The sequence below is a fragment of the Lissotriton helveticus genome, chromosome 5_1 (genome assembly GCF_964261635.1).
Source record: "Lissotriton helveticus chromosome 5_1, aLisHel1.1, whole genome shotgun sequence".
NCBI classification, from domain to species: Eukaryota; Metazoa; Chordata; class Amphibia; order Caudata; family Salamandridae; genus Lissotriton; species Lissotriton helveticus.
This window is the reverse complement of record NC_136065.1, coordinates 2,140,497,195-2,140,516,189: the sequence shown is the minus strand read 5'-3', so window position 1 is coordinate 2,140,516,189 and position 18,995 is coordinate 2,140,497,195. Positions and strand designations below refer to the sequence as shown.

At 47.4% G+C, this 18,995-nt stretch overlaps 1 protein-coding gene across 2 annotated transcripts in view; it reads left to right on the top strand.

Annotated features, from left to right (window-relative positions):
* PTPA (protein phosphatase 2 phosphatase activator) overlaps nt 1-18,995 on the top strand; it is a 416,046-nt gene that overhangs the window by 20,063 nt on the left and 376,988 nt on the right. For both annotated transcript variants that reach the window (XM_078646251.1, XM_078646252.1), the window contains exon 2: nt 9,884-9,990. In XM_078646251.1, the coding sequence (XP_078502377.1) occupies nt 9,884-9,990 (107 nt within the window). The remainder of the gene's footprint in view (nt 1-9,883; nt 9,991-18,995) is intronic.

Sequence of the window (18,995 nt, the reverse complement as noted above, 5' to 3'; positions counted from 1 at the left end):
TGTCCCTGATCCATTCCCTAATGGAAGGCACCCTCTTTCTTCCCCAATGTACAGCAACTAGGCATTTAGCAAAAAGGAGTAAAGCATGTAGTTTACAAACTTAAAGAGGGGTATCTTTTACGTAGCTCAACAGACCCAGTAGGGGAGTTGGAGTCGCAGGTGCATCAGTTATCTGGTGTATCAATGTGAACACCGTGGACCAGAATGCAGACAGATTTGGGCAGTCCCATGCCAATTGGAGGAAGGTGGCTGGACTTAAACCACAGCGCCAGAAGCCCTCATCATCCTGTAGTCCAGTGGTTCCCAAAGTGTGCGCCGCGGCACCCCAGTGCACAGTGATAAGAAGCCAGGGGCGCTGCGGCGCCGCGCAGGATGTTGGGGGGGGGGGGGCTTGAAAGAAATGCCACCTTCAACACGCATTGCATGTGCTTCAAGACATTGGCGCAGAGCGCCCTCTCTCCACCTCCCGCCCCCATTCCTACAATCACAGGCTGCGACAAGCTCACCCCCACCACACACACTCTTCAAGAGCACCGGACTGGGCAGCTCTACCCTCCCTCACGCCCCTTTCCTCCCTTCCAGCTCCAAACACATCTCCTCCGTCACCGGGGGCTCGGCCTTTGTTTCTGACAGGATGGGGCTCTTTGGAGAAGAGTGGGCAGTGGTGGGGGTGGGGGGAGATGGTTGTACGAAGTGACACTAGTTTCTCTACTAACAGCACCCAGGCGGTTCTCGGTAAACACAACACCTGCTCTGCGAATAACATGCACCAATAAACTATCACAAACCACCCAACAGGGCAAAACCAAGAGAGAGAGAGAGAGAGAGGGGGGCCTCCCAGCACAGAGTAGAACCCCCCCACCCCCCTCCCCACCAGCCACATACACTGAGGGCTCTCCCTCCGTGGTGCCTGCAAATCAATCGCCGCAGGCCACAGCCAGTCTCTCCCGGGCGCCCGACCCAGAGAACACACACTCCTGCGCTACGCCCATGCCTACCATAAACATCTAGTTGACCGAACCTTCGCCGCTCCCGTAGGCACGGGAACCCCGGGTCCAAGCAGGCCCAAAAAGGATGAGGGTGCAATCTCTAGAAGGGGCGCTGCCAAACAAGTGCAACTGGGAATAATCTCCAAGAGGCGCCGCCTCACCATGCAACCAGAACCACTCCCAGAATCGACAGCATACCCCATCACCCTGTCATTTCTACACATACCAATTCTGTCTGGACAAACATTCCACCTCATCACCACCAGCCAAATACACAAACAAGCCACCGAAAGACCTCTGCCAAGTGTCTCTCCACACGTGGGAACACACATCGCCACATCCCCAGTACCCCTTGATCTGTCTGAGCTAGAGACAACCCCTCCGTCAACATCTGCAGACTATGCAGCAGATGGAGAACCATGCAGCTCATCCTCAATCCTGCAAAAAAGCAGCTTCAGCAAATTCACAACACTCCAGCGGCGCTTTTCAAAACATAAACCCATGCAGCTAGTAGCACGACGGGTGAAGCACTCCTACATCCATGCAAATGCAGGGCCCCAAGTGGGATGAATAAAACCGGGGGGTCTCAAAGGGGCCTGGGCGATGTAACAAAGGGCGTGGCCTAAAACACTCAAGCCAAAAATCCGTGCCTAGCACAGTGCGCTGCCTGACCCACCGGCAAAAAAATGGTGGGGAGCCACTGCCAACCACCAACCCGGTCAAGGGAGCCACGGGTCAAAAAAGTTTGGGAACCAGTGCTGTAGTCCCATGCTGTGCAGACCTATGGGGGTTCTGTAATATTGATGGAGGAACTTAAAGTGTATGAGGCGGAGTTTGTAGTTCGGGGACTGCTCGGTGAGCTGGCGGCAGCAGTACGACCACTGGTCTTCGGTCAGCGGGTCCTGGAGTTCGTTATTGCACACCTGATGTGCCCTTGGCTGTGTTAGAGACACCGTGTTTTGCATATGTGTGTACAAGCGTGTGACAAGTTTACGAGGCGAAGGCGACTTCTACAAGTTTTTCAAAGCTGCCCTGGGCGCCGGGGAGCACGGGAAGCTTTCATGTAAAGACCGGCAGGCAGCCCTGAGCTTATAGGTTAAAAATAGTTAAGGAAAGGGCATTAATTGTCCCTCGTCTGCGGGTGGAGGGCGGAAAGAGGAGTAGAGGTCAGCAAAGGTACGGAGATTTAATTTTTGTGCAATAGTCCCACCAATGCTATCCCCGATATGGGACAGTAGAGGGTTGTGTGCTTAGTGGTAAAGATGGGTCATATAATACTGTGTAGGAAGGTGAATACCTGACTATGGTTACCCCAGATTTTTTGCCTTGTGTTTAGCTGGTTTTCGACTTAGTTGGCCTGGGATCCTGCTAATCAGGGTCCCAGGCTATCTGCTCTCTCCTTAAAATGGACTCCATGTACCTCGGGTGCATAACTAAATTGGTATTGGACACCTTATCAGCCCCTGTACAGTGTACTATAGGTACCCAGCGCATAGTTGCATCCAAGGCCTACCAGGGGCTGCAGCATATCTTTTGCCACCCCCGGCTGGCCATCCAAACTGACATAACTGGCTGATCACTCAGCTGGGGCAAGGTGGTGTAATCACCCCTTGCTTAGATATAGTATACCTATGTCTAAACCTATATCTGGACACATATGCACCTATAAGTCACTCCTATGGCAGGCCTTAACAATCCTGGAGGCAGAGTGCTTGGTTTTATGTGAGATGGTGCTCTAGCATGAGCTGAGCCTGTCTGCAGCGTTCAGAGCCATTTCCTTACTGCTGTTCCAGGGTATTGCCATACCATATACTCTTAAGTGCATTATAATCCTCGCGGTTATTGCTAACTTGGCTTTATCAAAACATGTTGTGTTTGGTGTCATACACTTTGGAATACTACCCCCTCGCCAGTTCTGGCGACGGGGGTAGTATTCCACCCTTCTAGAGGGAAAACACATGTTACTTTACTTCAACGCGGTTAAATCTAACCAGAGCCTCAGCATCACAAAATGGATGCTGCTGCCCTGACACAAGTCTGACCTTCTGCTGCTGACCGAAACCTGGCAGGGGAGGCTTGCACAAAGAGTTTTCTGTCACAGGGAGGTGCTACACCACCCCAGACAGGAGATAGTGGATTGGAGCAGGGAGGGTTGAAAGAAACTAGACACTGCCTGGGGCACACAAGGTGTCCCATGCAAAATCCAGTCAAACCGGTTTTGGGGCACTCCAGCCCCAGCTCTGGCTCGAAACTGGACAAAGGGAAAGGGGTGAAACCACCCCCATCCCTGGTCCCACCCATAGGAGGGACCTAGCAGGATATCCATCCCCTTGATTTGGAATAAAGGTAGGAGCTGTGCCAATGCACATCAGATTATCCTGACTGAAACTTACGAAACGAAACTCTGGACCCTTTGACATCCTACTCGACGTAGAAGACTGAAGAATCTCCCTTTTGGTCAAGGAGTGACCACCCTGTGCAAACAGGCACCATCCAGCGCCCAACGGTTTGCTTTGTTGCAGTTCCCGCCGGAACTCGAGCGACAGAGATCGACAAGACCCAGCTTCCTTGACTTCCAGCAGCCCGATCCACAGTCCCAGCGAATCTGAGACCTGTGGAGGCGACGTGAAGCGTGGAGCCGGCCATCTTGGAAAAACTACGAAGTGCTGACCGTGCAGCTCCCGAGGCTCCCTCGAAGCTGTGCATTGGGGTTTGAGAAGCCCCAGCCCCGAACAGCTTTTGCACCGAAGATCTCCCTTCCACACTCACCGAGTGCTGCGTGGGGCCCTTTTGCATTTTTCTGCTTGACACGTCGGTCCGGTCACTTGCCCGTTGGCTAGTGGCCCCAGTACCGACGAAACCTTGAATTTACACTGCTAGTCTGGTTGCTCCAGACTGGCCCTCGCTCCCCTAAAAAGGAGCAATCGATCTGACCTTGCTGGTCCGAACGAGAAGCGATCTTCCAATCCTGCGTGGGTTGCCCTTGCCAAGGCTTGTTAACTCCGATCCGGAAGCCGACACCGCCGACAGCGAGAGCCTTCGTGGGACAGCTCGTGATTCACTCCAGGTCATCCTCGGTGCCCCAGAGTCCACGTGGCAGCGGAGACAAGCTTCGCGACAAGCACCTGAATGCGCCCGACATTGCCTGGTTCCTTCCTGGTCACTGGCTAGTGACCCAGACTCTGTCCCCTCTGCTTTCAGGTACTCTACATCTTCGATCCACCCTTGGATCCAACCGGACTCTTCTCTCCTGGCCGCCTGCAGCATCTTCATCTCCAGGCTCCATAGATCTACACGACGAAACCCGACACACTTTGGCACCTATGCACCCGCTTCCTGTGGGTGAGGTAACGATCTAACACCGGTGCTACTGTAGTGGTTTACACCTCTAGTGTCTAAGTTTAAAGTGTGGTAATTCTATTCCAGTCGGAAGACCCTTAAAACTGTAACTCGATAACTTTTACGCACCATTGACTTTGCATTGGTGCATGCGTGTGCTTTTAGCGCTACACCCGATTCCCGCGGGCTACTCCCGTCCTAACTGCTGTTAGTCCAGGGTAGTCCCAGCGATTCCCAAGGCCCCAGGCCTTACCACTGTTCGTAAAGTGATACTTATACCACTTTTTTAGGGCTCGGGCCTACGCCACCACGAAGTGGGGCGGAGCTTCCGAGCTCTTATGTATTCGAAAAAAAATAATTCTGAAAGGGGTCCGGGCTGCCACATTCCTTAGTGCGCGCCGCGTTTTTTATGGCATCTGCCTAGTGATTCGTCTTCGCTGTGCTGTCTATTTAGTAGCCTTGACGTGATAGGCTATATTTACTTTTCGTCCGTCATTTATTTCAGTTTCATGGCATATTGTCTGTGGTTACGTGCACGGCAGACTTATTAATCTTAATTAGGAGCTGTCAGAGTGCCCCTTTAATGCAATACAGATGGTGGGAGCGCGTTCACCATTGCATTGGATGTAACATGCGCGCGTGTAAGATGTACCTTTCGCGCACGGCAGTCCATTCATTTTAATTAGGAGCTGTCAGAGTGCCGCGTTCACGGCGGAGATAATTGAAAGAAGTTTCCTGTAGCTTCAAGGGCAGTCACAGTACTTTTTAAGATACCTCGCATAAATGGAGCAGGCAAGCAGGAAAACCATTCAGAATGGTATTAGCACTGTCCAGCCTGGAAAGGATGAGGAATTGAACAGTGCCACAAAAACAGAGGGGCAAGTGAAGGCTCTGTCCGAATATCCAGGTAGCATGCGCTTTATAACTGGGAGCTGTTTTGTCTTTTTAGAGATGTTCGTGCTCGAGTGGTTGATGCTGAAAAAATAGCGTAGAAAAGTTACAATGCGTATAACGAGTGCCTTTGGAAATCGTTACCTTATTGTTCTCCTACATTAATTTATCACTAGCACACACTTAGGCTTAAGAAACGTCTGTGTTATGCCATACTTATTACTAGTAACATTTAAAATGGACAGGACTCCTCACTTGTTATCGTTACTTGACAGCAGTTTCTATTATAAATTCAATGTTTAAACATTGTTTTGCTCCATTGTAGCGAATGTCACAAGACTGGAGGTTAAGAAAAAGCCCAGGTGTGCAACATTACACAAATATATGATGTATGAACGTGCATTAATTACTTAAGTAAGTGTACAATATAGAGAACAGCCTCGGCCTGCCTTTTACCCCTTTTCATTAAGAAGAATAAATAAACATTTCAACTGAGTGCATTTAGCCCAAGGCTGCTCGCGCAGTAGCCGCTGTCTCATTCAAGGCCGGACTTCTCCCCTCCTGAGCGGGACCATATGCTCGTTAGTGTTTACATCGGTGCCTGGCTACCATGGCACCCGGGATATTTGACATGTTTAGGTTCATTCGTCAGGTGATTCATACATCTCGCTTACACCTTCAGCCGAACGTAAAACTAACTCAGTTCCTGCAAGGCATTTTTATAACTTCCATTAGCAAAACGTGTTAGAGCTACCGGAGCTCCCAGGCAGATGTTTTTCGGAGGGTTCGGGGTGAGCAAGAGCATGTCTGAGAACAGCAACTTTAACAAACAGAGGCCGTCACTGATTTAAATATTATATTGATTTTATTTCTTTATATTTTGTTTGTCATGCAATACTTCTACTCAATTGGGGCTTTAGTTAAAGTCTGCACCGCCAGCTCATTGGAGGGATGGACTTCACTGCCATGGCAGAGAACAGTCTATCATGCTTAGAGAGCTAAGCCAGGCAGGCAGATGCTTCTTTTCCTTCAACAGAAGGCACTGAAGCTTTGCTGGGACCCAGAAGATGCATGAGTTTAGCAGACATAGGGGCACATGAATCATTTGATTAGTGAGTGCAGAGTAGTGAGTAGAGTAGTGAGTAGACTAGTGAGTAGAGAGTGCAGAGTAGAGAGTGCAGAGTAGTGAGTAGTGAGTAGTGAGTAGAGTAGTGAGTGCAGAGTAGTGAGTGCAGAGTAGTGAGTGCAGAGTAGTGAGTGCAGAGTAGTGAGTGCAGAGTAGTGAGTGCAGAGTAGTGAGTGCAGAGTAGTGAGTGCAGAGTAGTGAGTGCAGAGTAGTGAGTGCAGAGTGGTGAGTAGTGAGTAGAGTAGTGAGTAGTGAGTAGAGTAGTGAGTAGTGAGTAGAGAGTAGAGTAGTGAGTAGAGAGTAGAGTAGTGAGTAGAGAGTAGAGTAGTGAGTAGAGAGTAGAGTAGTGAGTAGTGAGTAGTGAGTAGTGAGTGCAGAGTAGTGAGTGCAGAGTAGTGAGTAGAGTAGTGAGTGCAGAGTAGTGAGTAGTGAGTAGAGTAGAGTAGTGAGTAGGACATCACAGGCAGCAGCTGTGCAAGCTTCTTACACTCACAAGGAGACCACAGGCAGCTGAGTTGCAAGCTTCTCACACTCACAAGAAGGACATCACAAACAGCAGCGGTGCAAGCTTCTCACACTCACAAGAAGGACATCACAGGCAGCAGCAGTGCAAGCTTCTTACACTCACAAGGAGACCACAGGCAGCAGCGGTGCAAGCTTCTCACACTCACAAGAAGGACATCACAGGCAGCAGCTGTGCAAGCTTCTTACACTCACAAGGAGACCACAGGCAGCTGAGGTGCAAGCTTCTCCCACTCAAAAGAAGGATGTCACAAGCAGCAGCGGTGCAAGCTTCTCACACTCACAAGAACGACATCACAGGCAGCAGCAGTGCAAGCTTCTTACACTCACAAGAACGACATCACAGGCAGCAGCAGTGCAAGCTTCTTACACTCACAAGGAGACCACAGGCAGCAGCGGTGCAAGCTTCTCACACTCACACGAAGGACATCACAGGCAGCAGCTGTGCAAGCTTCTTACACTCACAAGAAGGACATCACAAGCAGCAGCGGTGCAAGCTTCTCACACTCACAAGAACGACATCACAGGCAGCAGCGGTGCAAGCTTCTTACACTCACAAGAAGGACATCACAGGCAGCACCAGTGCAAAGTTCTTACACTCACAAGGAGACGACAGCCAGCAGAGGTGCAAGCTTCTCACACTCACAAGAAGGACATCACAGGCAGTAACGGTGCAATATTCTCACACTCACAAGGAGATCACTGGCAGTACACACCACATGAACACACTCCATAACACATAGCAACAATACATTGGCATTTATAATGCCATTAGCTCAAACTCAAATAAATCCGAGCCTGATTGCATTTCTAATGCTTGTTGATATATGGTTTGAGTGGCCACCGGCCTCATCCATAAACGTGCAACTTTCATATGTTAAACTGTGCTTTTGTTTAAACGCTTGTGCTTCTATACTCATAAAGTGTACAGGGGATTATTCTAGTAATAAATACATATATTTATAATATATAACTTGTGTGGTGTCCTTTCATTTGATATTACAGGATTGCATATGGTAAAACAGCTGGCTTCACATGCCCTCTTGAGTTTAGCCTGAAGGCTGCTTAGTCCATGCTACCTCTAGGATAGCTGGTCTATAAGTTTGACTTAGAACCACCACCATAAGGGATTGTTTGGACTGATACAGGGTGCTCACAGAATTGTGGACATTATACATCAGGCCAACTTCTCACATACTGGAACACCAGCTCTCTTCCGCAATTCGTTCCACGCCCAACGCAGTGTCTTTGCCATCCCTAGAGCGACGGTGGTGTTGATACATGGCTACCCAGTGGGACAGGCACCGCAGCGTCGGTCTCAACGGCCCTATCTACGGCTGAAAAGGGGTCGGATGTACACAAGGCATATAGTTGCATATCCAGGGCACCCAGTCCGCCCTGACAACTATAAGCAAAAGTTAGTGCGCCTGCACGCCGTGTCATGTAATTTTTCTGCTCACAATGAGATAGTTTATTATCTATATAATAACCCAGATTCTTATAGCTAGATACATTCTCCAAAGGTCTGCCTTCTAGCCAGATGTTGTGGCGTGGGGCCAACCGATTGTTAATAAACATTATTTTCGTTTTTGATGTGCTTGAGTTCAGTTAATAATCTGGTCAGACCAACCTTGGTTAAACTTAGGACGATGTCATCTGCATAGGTGAGGTGTGAAAGTGGTAGCCGACCTAAGTACGGTGAGTGGGAATTGTTTATGTTGAGCTTTTCAGGCAAGTCTGATATGAATAGGATGAACCGGTGCGGGGCCAACACCCATCCCTGTGTCAGGCCCATGCTCGTGTACACTTTTCTCGAGACTCTGGAGCAGTCTCCACGTTTTACTCTGACCTACATGTCTGCGTGAAGTAGAATTAAACCCCTTAAAAAAGTTTCGGGTATTTTCCAGGCTTTTAGTTTTGCCCACAAGAGTTTTCGGTCCACACTGTCAAACGCGGCTTTTAGATCAGTGAAACAGAGATGCAAATCCTGTTTCTTTTACTTGCATTTCTCTGCTATTCAGGAGATTGATAAGATGTTCGAGATGGTTCCAATCCCCTCTCTGAAGCCTCTTTTGATTTTTTTGGATCAAGTTGAGTTCTACTGACCAGTTGACCAGCTCTTCGGGGATCAAGAAGGCAAAATATTTAGATTCTACATCCAGTAGTGCAATAAACCTGTAATTTGAAGGGTTAGTTTTATCTCCTCCTTTATATATCGGTGTGATAATTGATCTTTGACAAAGGTCAGGAATTTGATTTTTAGACTCATCTTCAGCACCCTAAGTAAGTGCTCCAATATTCCGAATAGTGTATAAAGGTAGCTTGCGGGATGTCATTGGGCCCTGTAGCACCGTCACCTTTACCTTTGTTTATTATGTTTGTTATGTTGTCTTCTGGGTAAAAGAAATAGTTTATTTTAGGGTCTCCTCGTAGAGCCATTGTCTATGTCATGCCCTTTATAAGTGGTTGACAATCGCCTGTTTCGAGTAGGTGTTGCTCCCTTGGAGGGTCTGTTCCCTGCTGTATATACCCCTTCACTTGTCACTTGCGCCGTTCACCTTCGTCGCAAGCACTTGTGCACAGTTTCTTACAGGTTACATGACATTTAATGTAACATAGTGCTTTTCTTTTGATCTTTTAATCAAATCAATTAAAATTTTTTGCATTAAATGCTTTCTGACTTCTTGTCTCCCTCCACACCCCTTTTTAAATGTCCCTTTTCTTGCAACATGCTATGTGCATAATCTTCTATATTTGTCAACAAAATGTTACCTGTTGAGATGTATGTTTTATACTATCCGCCATGGTCTGAACTGGGTTTGTGGGTATTCTCCTATAGTGTGTTACTACTTATGGCACTGATGGTGGCGTGGCTCCTGCTACAGTATTGAAGGGTGGCATGAGCACTGCTGTGACACAGGGTTGATCCTGAGACTGTTGTAGCATGACTACTACTGTGGTACAGCCCCCATGTCTCTATGCATCTGCCTTAATGCTGCTTGATTTTCTCTCCTAGACTCTTCCCAGGAGGATGGGACCGCACTCCTTGCGAGTCACAGTTTCATTGTCCCCAAGAAGGAAATCCATATGGTTCCGGATATGGCGAAGTGGAAGCGCTCCCAGGTAGGATGATCAGATGCCGGCTTGATGTACTTCAGGGGGATTTCTTTTTTTATCGCATGACGTAACGCTGAACAGGTGCGGTTGCACATTGATAGCACTGTAAAATCAAAAAAGAAAATATAACAACAATAGTCGAAATGTGAATTCTTTGTTGCGTGTTAACGTATTATCAATTAAGTATTGTTTTTCCAACAGCAAAGAAAGCTGTGTTGCGCTCACTCACTATGAAGTCTACCAAAGGGAAGCACCCCTCCTGAAAACAGCTGTTTTACATTTTGCCTTCTTGAGCATATCTAAGTAACCCTACTTGTTCATCAAGGAATCTTCTTTAATATTCAGCTACAGGGAATGTTTCTACACACGTGTGGAATTCTGGATTACTTGCAAGAGACTGCATCCTTTCATTTCTATTTGCACCAGAAGCACCCTCCGGCACATTTTTTTTGCCGATAATAAGAACATGAGTGGTTTGTAGATAAGACCAGCAAAGAAGGTACAACGTTCTGCTTGTGCTCTTCAGGCAGAAGGGTAAAAAAGGGAGAATCTAAAACTAACCAGTTATGCGGCACCACGTCCTACTGGTCCAGCATATCCATTTCCTAGTGAGGGTAAAAAAACTGCACGACCTTTTAGTGATGGAAAGTACCTACTGCTACTTTAAGACGGCCAGGGAACGCCATTATTCTGTTGAAGACTAGTTGAATGCACCCTCAGCTGATTGCTGTGCCTTACAATTTTTTACGACAAAGGTTTTTTAGGTCTCGCCTGTCGATGCGCATGCGCATCGAGCAAGCGAGACTATAGGGGCTCATCTACACTTTATCTTATTGATTCCTTGCAGTGCCCGTGACTTTTAAGCTCAATGCGCATGTGCATTGAGCTTAAAAGCGCGTGCACAGCCGCCCGCATTCCTCCGACACCTTTGAAGTGAAGCTTAGCTTCACTTCAAAGGCCCGGTTCTTCACACCCACATGCCGCTCTGCCCTGCTCCGCCCCCTCCCCTGAGTCATCCTGCCTGCGTGTCGCATTTCTCCTCCCCCCTCCCCCCTCCCCTCTCTTCCCTCCGTCTTGTTAAATCCATTTCTCCATTCCACTAACATTCTTTCCAGACACTTCTCTTCACAACCGCCCAACTTCAACGCCCGTCTCCTCACTCTATTCTTTTTACAACCAGTTTACTCCCCGTTTCTCCACTACCTCTTTGCTGCGAGACTATAGGGGCTCATCTACACTTTATCTAACTTGCAAGGAATCGTGGCGATTCCTTGCAGTGCCCGTGACTTTTAAGCTCAATGCGCATGTGCATTGAGCTTAAAAGCGCGTGCACAGCCGCCCGCATTCCTCCGACACCTTTGAAGTGAAGCTTAGCTTCACTTCAAAGGCCCGGTTCTTCACACCCACATGCCGCTCTGCCCTGCTCCGCCCCCTCCCCTGAGTCATCCTGCCTGCGTGTCGCATTTCTCCTCCCCCCTCCCCCCTCCCCTCTCTTCCCTCCGTCTTGTTAAATCCATTTCTCCATTCCACTAACATTCTTTCCAGACACTTCTCTTCACAACCGCCCAACTTCAACGCCCGTCTCCTCACTCTATTCTTTTTACAACCAGTTTACTCCCCGTTTCTCCACTACCTCTTTGCTGCTCTCCCTCTCACTTATCTTCGTTTCTCTTCTCTCTCCCTCCTCTTGTTGTCTGTGCGTCTCTGTTTACCCGCTTGTGTGCCGCTCTTACCTGTGTGTATCTCTGTCTGTTGTTACTTGTTTTATGTCCTTTGCTCTTTCGGTCTCCGGCAGGCCCCCTCACCCCCACCCTTGCACTCCTTCCCCAAAGCACGATATGACTAATAAAAATGAGTCTTCCCAACCCTCCTCTTCTCTCAGCCCTACTACTGCTCCTTCAAAAACGTGTGCTTTTTTCTTGTAACGTTTTGATGTTTCCGAACATCGGCATACTTTCCTAAGAACTCACATGGCAACGCGGAGACCCACCCACTATGCCTGGCAGTGGGGGTTGGGGTTATTGCTCTTCAGACTAATGATAAACACACTTCCAATTGAAAAAAAGTCTCAGCTCATCCACTGCCCTGTTGTAAAATTTAAATTCTGTGGCTTTATACTCACTGAGCAAAAACCCGTGTGCCGTCTTGTGTCCATAATAAACAAGCGCATTTCCCCGTCGCAGCAAAAAGGGTTCGATTGCAACGAAGGACAGACTGCTAATTTTAGGCTTGCACTCCGACTGTGTCCATATTTTTCTCTCATAGATATGATCACAATAAAGCGTCTCTATAAACATTTATTTCTGTATTTAAGGGATATAAGATTTTGCCTTTCTGCCCGTCTTAATTTGCTGCTCCCCATGGTCACTGTTTGCGTGGAAGTCCCCAGTCACTGTTCCTTCACGAGACCGTCCTCTGGGGCACAGATGGCTCCCTCCGAACTCCAGACACAAAGGGCAGACGGCACTCCTAGAGCAGAACGGGGCGAGGGTCAATTTTGTTGGTGCTTTGGGATGTTTAAAAAATAAAGAAAACAGTAAACCAGTAGAAGGGTAGATGTGAAAGAAGGAGAGGTGAGGAGTGTTAAAAGCACTCTGTGCCGCTGCATTTCTACGTAGGGCTCTGCCTTCGCAGAAGTTTTCATGGCTCTCGTGGACACCCTTGGTGTGTGTGTGTTTCCTGCCCTTTCCTGTGACCCTGTTGCTTTTCTGTTGAAGTGTTTTCTGGGGGCCTACTGGGGGAAGGAGTGGGATGTGTCAGCCTTCCTGCACCCAGCACACTACTCGCACTAACTATCACACTCTCACAGACTCTCCCTCTCTCACACTCTCACAAACTCTCACTCTCACTGACTCACTCACACTAACTCTCTCTCACACTGACTCTCACTCACACTGACTCTCACTCACACTGACTCTCACTCCCACTGATTCTCTCACTATCATGACAGACTCTCCCATTCTCTCACTCACTCACTGTCACTACCAGACTCTCACTGACTGACTCTCCCACTCACTAACTCACTCATTCACTGTCCAGACTCTCACTGACCGACTCACCCACTCTCTCTCACTCACTAACTAACTGACTCACTCACTGACTGACTCGCCCACTGACTGACTCGCCCACTCATTCTCACTCACTGACTCACTCACTCTCAACACATATTGCAGTACAAATGCAATAGGTGTCACATTTGCGAAAGTTATGACTATTGGCATTGTCATACACAATGCCAATAACTCAAACTTTAATGCTGCGAGACCTATTGCATTGTAAATGCTTGTTTATTTTTACTATAATTAAAAAATATATATTTTTAACTGAGTTGCAGGATGCTTTTCATTTTAGCTGTTCTAAGAAAAATGTCTGTTGTGTTATGCCAAGAAATATGAGAAGGGCTGGCACGCGTTTTGAATAGCGTGACGGCTCATCAATCATTCCACACAGGAAGGTGAGTTTTGGTAGAGTATATCTAGCAGGGTGCCGAAGGATAGAATTCATCTGGTTAAAAAGATAAAAATTCAAAAACGACCTCACTGTATATAAATTGAACAGTGATTCTGTCATAAATGCCCACAGTATATACCCCACATTGAGGGAGTGGGTACTAAACATATACTCCCATGGTAGTCTCATTCGTAACAGAAAATAAATAAATCGGATAAAATAAAACCAGCTTGTAATTTCGTTTGTGGAAATGTAGTCGCTCACATTAGTTAAATTCACTATGAAAGTAATAGAACATTATAGAGGGCTCCTTGCATGGAGCAAAAGTGCTCATGCGAACAGCCAGTTTGTGTGTGTGTGTGTGTGTGTGTGTGTGTGTGTGTATAAATATATATTCACTGACAAAACCATAGGTTTCAGAGGTGTTATAGTTGGCTGGACATTTCATTCGTACAAAACCATTGAAATTCCCCCGTTATAGTTAGTTCAGATAACTATAACTCGCACGCCTGCAATGCACTGCTGATGACGTCACATATTACATCACTCATGACATGGTCAGTGACATCACTGATGACATCACTGATGACATCATCCAGTGAATGTGTGTCTTTCTGAAAATTAAATATTTTTTATATATGTATATCTCAAGGTCGATGGGAGAATAAATGGGTAAATAAGTGTCTAAATGGATAGTTTGTTTTGTAAAATTGATTGTATAACTAAGTGTATCATAGTGAATAGATGGGTTAGCGAGTAATGTTTAAATATGTAAATATCTGTATCAGTCTCTCACTTTGTGTATAATTGGCTGCATCGGTTGGTGAGTAGCTACATGAGTGTCTATATGGGTTATTACTTGGTTTTTTGAGTATCAGTATGAGTGTCTGTATGGTTCGGTGGGGGATATTACTTAGCGCATAGATGCATGAATGAGTGACTCACTGTATGTGTTTTGAAGACAGCATGTGTGCAGGACTGTATGGGTGGATGAGTGTGTGTATGGGTGTGTTAGTGAGTGAATGACTGGCTCAATAGTGTCTGAGTAACTACATATGTTTTAAACTAGTATATGTGAGTATTGGTGTATATAAGTGAGTATATGTGAGAGTTTGGAAGAGTTCATGTATAAATAAGTATGTGTTTCTATAAGTGATTGTTTTAAGAGTGTAAGGATGTGTAAGTTTCTGTAGAAGTAAGTGTGGTGGTGTGTGTATAACTGTATATGCAAGTAAATGGATATTTGATTCTTTATTAGCATGAGTGACTGTGTGTGAGTAACTCTATGGATGAGTGGTGATTTGTAACATGATGTATAGGTGTATGAGTACATATGATGAGTGAGTACATGTATGAGTGACTGTATAGAACTATTGGTGATTGAGTGGATGTGTTATGTTATGTTATTATTATTTGTACCGCGCACAGCTGCCCCAGCAAAGGGGCGTCCTGGCGCTTTAGCAAGGTAAACACAACACCACATAAGAAACTCCGGGAAGAGAAAAGACAGCAAAGGAATTTAAGTAAACAGAAGAGTTTTGACAGCCCGTCTAAACTGGAGAAGGTTATCCATAGCCCGGATGTGTGGAGGAAGAGCGTTCCACCACTTCGCTGCTAACACACGGAAGGAGCGGCCCCCAGCTCTAACCAATTTAAAGCGCGGGACCGTCACCAGATTCTGCCCCAAAGATCTAAGGGTACGCGAAGGGACATACGGTGTTAGCAAATTCTCCAAAATTTTGGGAGACATACCACCATGTGTGTAGATCTTGGAATTATTGAATAGGTTTGTTGTAACTGGTATTGGTATCTCCATTTTTTTTTAAATGTTAGTTTCTATTTTTGAGTGTGTGTATCAAAGGTTATATTAGGTTGAGGGGAGGTCTGCCACTCTATCACAAGGATGATGTCATCAGTGATGTCATTTGAGATGTCATCAGTGATGTCACTGACCATGTCATGAGTGATGTAATGTGACATCATCAGCAGTGCATTGCGAGTGCGCGAGTTATTGTTAGCTGAACTAACTATAACGGGGGAATTTTAATGGTTTTGTATGAGTGAAATGTCCAGCTAACTATAACGCCCCTGAAACCTTTTCAGTGAATTTCTAAGGTTTTATAAATGCTAATTTCTAACTATAACATGCCTGAAACCCATGGTTTTTTCAGTGAATTTCAAAGGTTTTTAAAATGCTAATTTCTAACTATAACGTACCTGAACCCTATGGTTTTTTCAGTGAATTTCAAAGGTTTTTTAAATGCTAATTTCTTACTATGCCTACAGAGGTAGACATGTAAAGAAAGAAGAAAAAACACACAGAAGAAAAAGAAATGCAGAAAGAAGCAACAGAAGTCCTTGAAGATGAAGAAAAGTGCATGAAGAAGGAAGACGTGCAGAAAGAACAAACAGAGGAGCAGAAAGAGGCCTTGTTGCAAAACCATCCTGTACCCTCAACTTTTTCAGATGGGTACCGGTGGTAACTGACTCTAACCAGGCCTAGAGCCAGTGCTACGCTAAAAGACACTTAGAATACAGTGAAAACACCTACATACACTAGGGAACACTGTGTTGGGGTGAATGTGGGATACTTGTAAAGCGCACTGTTACTCTACCCGAGTGTCCTGGCGCTGTAGACCGCTGGGGAACCCGTCCTGGTTTTCCCTGCGAGATGGTCCCTTTCTGGGTATCTCCAGGGTGAAACCAGGCATCCCCGGCATCTGTGGGGGGCCGTTGTAGAGATGAGGCAAGCTTAATGCCCAGAGTTACCGAGTGTGTTCCTTGGTTAGAGTAGGCACTGAGGCGAGAATTATCAAGTCCGTTGACCCTGGTCCTAGACCCTGCCGCGTCGGGAATTGAACCCTGGTCCCGGGCCGTTCTCTGCTTACAGGTCTGCCGCCTCTAACCAGTGAGCCACACCTCTCCACTAGGTACCCCTGTTATTAGCATGACCTCCTCTGTAAGCCCCTAGTATATAATAGGGCAGGGGGATTAAAACTACCTCTTAAAACGCGCCACAGGGCGCGTTTGCACACTGGTGAAGGGAGGGGGTGCTGAGCTCATGTGTGCAAACAAGCCCTGTGGCCGTTTTAATTTGGTGGATAAAGTCCCCTTGAATCCCGAGTGTCCCTTGGGTACAAGTAGCCCAGCAGGTAACTCCAGTTAGCGCCACAGAGCTGCGTTGCAGTGAGGTGTAAAAAGGAGCACGGCCTGGACCACCTCTCTGCAACGCAGCCCCCTGGCACATACTGGAGGTTCCTGGTGGGCTAGTTGTCCCCCTGGTACCCCCAGTATTTAAGGGGAATGTGTTCCCCCTCTGCAAACGCGCAGAGTGCTGCAAGAAGGGGGCGTGGTCTCCGGCAACGATGCCGGTCCTTTTTTTTTTGTATTAAGAAGAGGGGCTGTGTGGCCCCCCTTCTTGTCCTAATATTTTGGCCCTGAGGACCCCGTCCCCCACGTCTTGACACCTTTTTTTTTTTTTAATCTTATTTTTGAAGGGGGCCGCTTGTCCCCCCTCCCGAGGCCATAATTGGCCCGGGGACCCCATCCCCAGGGCCTGGCCTTTTTTTTTTTTTTTTTTTTCTTTCTTCCATTTAATGTTAGGAGGGGGGCTGCTTTGCCTCCCTCCCGGGCCACTAATACCCCCCCACGGTCCCGCCGGCTCCCCGCCTCCTGCGGGAGCTGGCATTGCTTTTCCACATGGGGAGCTGCAAAAATGCAGCTCCCCATGTGTAAAAGCAATCGTCTTTGGTAATTGGAGCAGAGAGCAGGTTTCCTGCTCTCTCTCCCAAATACCAAAGCAGTTTGGCGACCTGCCATAGCAACCAGCAGTGTCCCGGAGGTGGGCACCCCGGGACACTGCAGGAGCTGGCCAGGTGACGGCCCCCAGTGCCACGACAAGGCTCCAGGAGGGGGTGGTGGTCCCCGGGACTTGGGGGTCTGTCACGGACGAATATTTAAAGCCCCCGGGAGGTGGCAGTCCTTGGGGCGTGTGGGGGGGCTTGAGCCCCCCACACAGGTTTTCCACACATTTCTATACAATATATAGGCGAGCCCCCGCCTATATATTGACAAAAGGCCCCGGGGGTTGGCGGTCCCCAGGGCTCAAAGGCCCCCCCAACCATGTTTTTAAAAGCCCTGGGGGTTGGTGGTCCCCGGGACTTGGCACCCCAGGGGTTACTTAACAACAAAGCGCGGGCCCGCGCTTCGGTTTAAAAAATAATTCGGCCTAAATTCTCGCCGGGTGCGCGAATCTCGCCGATTTAAAAAAAAAAAAAAAAAAAACCCCTGAGCAGGCCTAGGGGGGTCAGGGTGTTTCTACCCTGCCCCTTTTTTGCGTTTTGCGCGTTTGTTTTAATGTTTTCTTGTGCCTTGGTTCTACAGAGGCACAGGATGGCTGCCAAAACGTCCTGGTTTGGAGTGTTGACAGCCAATTAGAATACAGCTCGTGCTCGGCAGGATGCGCGGATCCTCCGCAGCCAGAGATATATATATGATTTTACTTTTGATTTTCTCAGGAACTACTGAACAGATTTACATCATTTAACCAAAAGGCACAACTCTGAACCAAGGTCTACTTTTTTGCCAAATTTGGTGTAATTCCGTTCAGCTGTTCGGGCTGTAGCTGCGACTAAAGGTTCCTATGGGAAATTGCATGGGGAAAGCACGTTTTGGGATCCCCCTTTTTTCTCGGCCCCCGCTTGACGAATCACCCCGAGACTTTCAGGATAGGAGCGGACCGGAGGTGGCCACCAGTTTTGAGAATTTCGCGAAGATTCGTCAACTGGCGCCAAAGTTATTCCAAATAGAATGTTGCGTATTTGCTATGGATAATAGGTCCTAACTATAACTACCTACTGGGCTGTCAGTGGCGTGAAGTCTAAAATTCTTTCTTCGTCACATCAAGATTCCCAGCCCAACCATCTGTTGTCTGCTTCTCAGAGATAAAGTTGATCGGAGAGACCTGTGGCACTTTGTCACTACCACAAATTCCATAGGTGCATCTGTGTTACTATTTACTATTTAAGTATGAGTCGTGTGGGAATCCCTTTAAGAATTTGCAGGAGAGGTTTCCTGAGGTGGAAAGATGTTCATGCAGGTAGACTGCAAAAGCTACCAGATAGAGACACCTCTAAGCGTTTGTAGTAATCTTCTTTCCCTTTGTGTGCACCAGTAGCCGCCTTAGGGGAGTAGAATTGTCTAAATATATGCTCATTTCCGACATTAACGTTCGGCACAGACAATACCTTTTTTTTTGTATTTCCTTTTTTAGGTCGAGCTTCAGCGATGACCTGTTGTATCTCTCTGTGTGGCTTTGGCGAGTCTACCAATTGCCATTGGTTCTTTCTTGTGCCATTTTGAAACAATGGCTTTCTATTGGTCCATTCCCCTCAATTCTCCCTCCTTCCAGTGCTTGCTTCATCGGAGGCGATTCCACTAAGTGACTGCATTTGTTGGCCATCACAGCTTCCTCTGCACAGCGCGTGGGATGGTTCTCCTCCCCTCAGGGCATCGCAGTCTGTTACTGTCTGGGTGGACTTTGATTGGCATAGCTGTTTTAT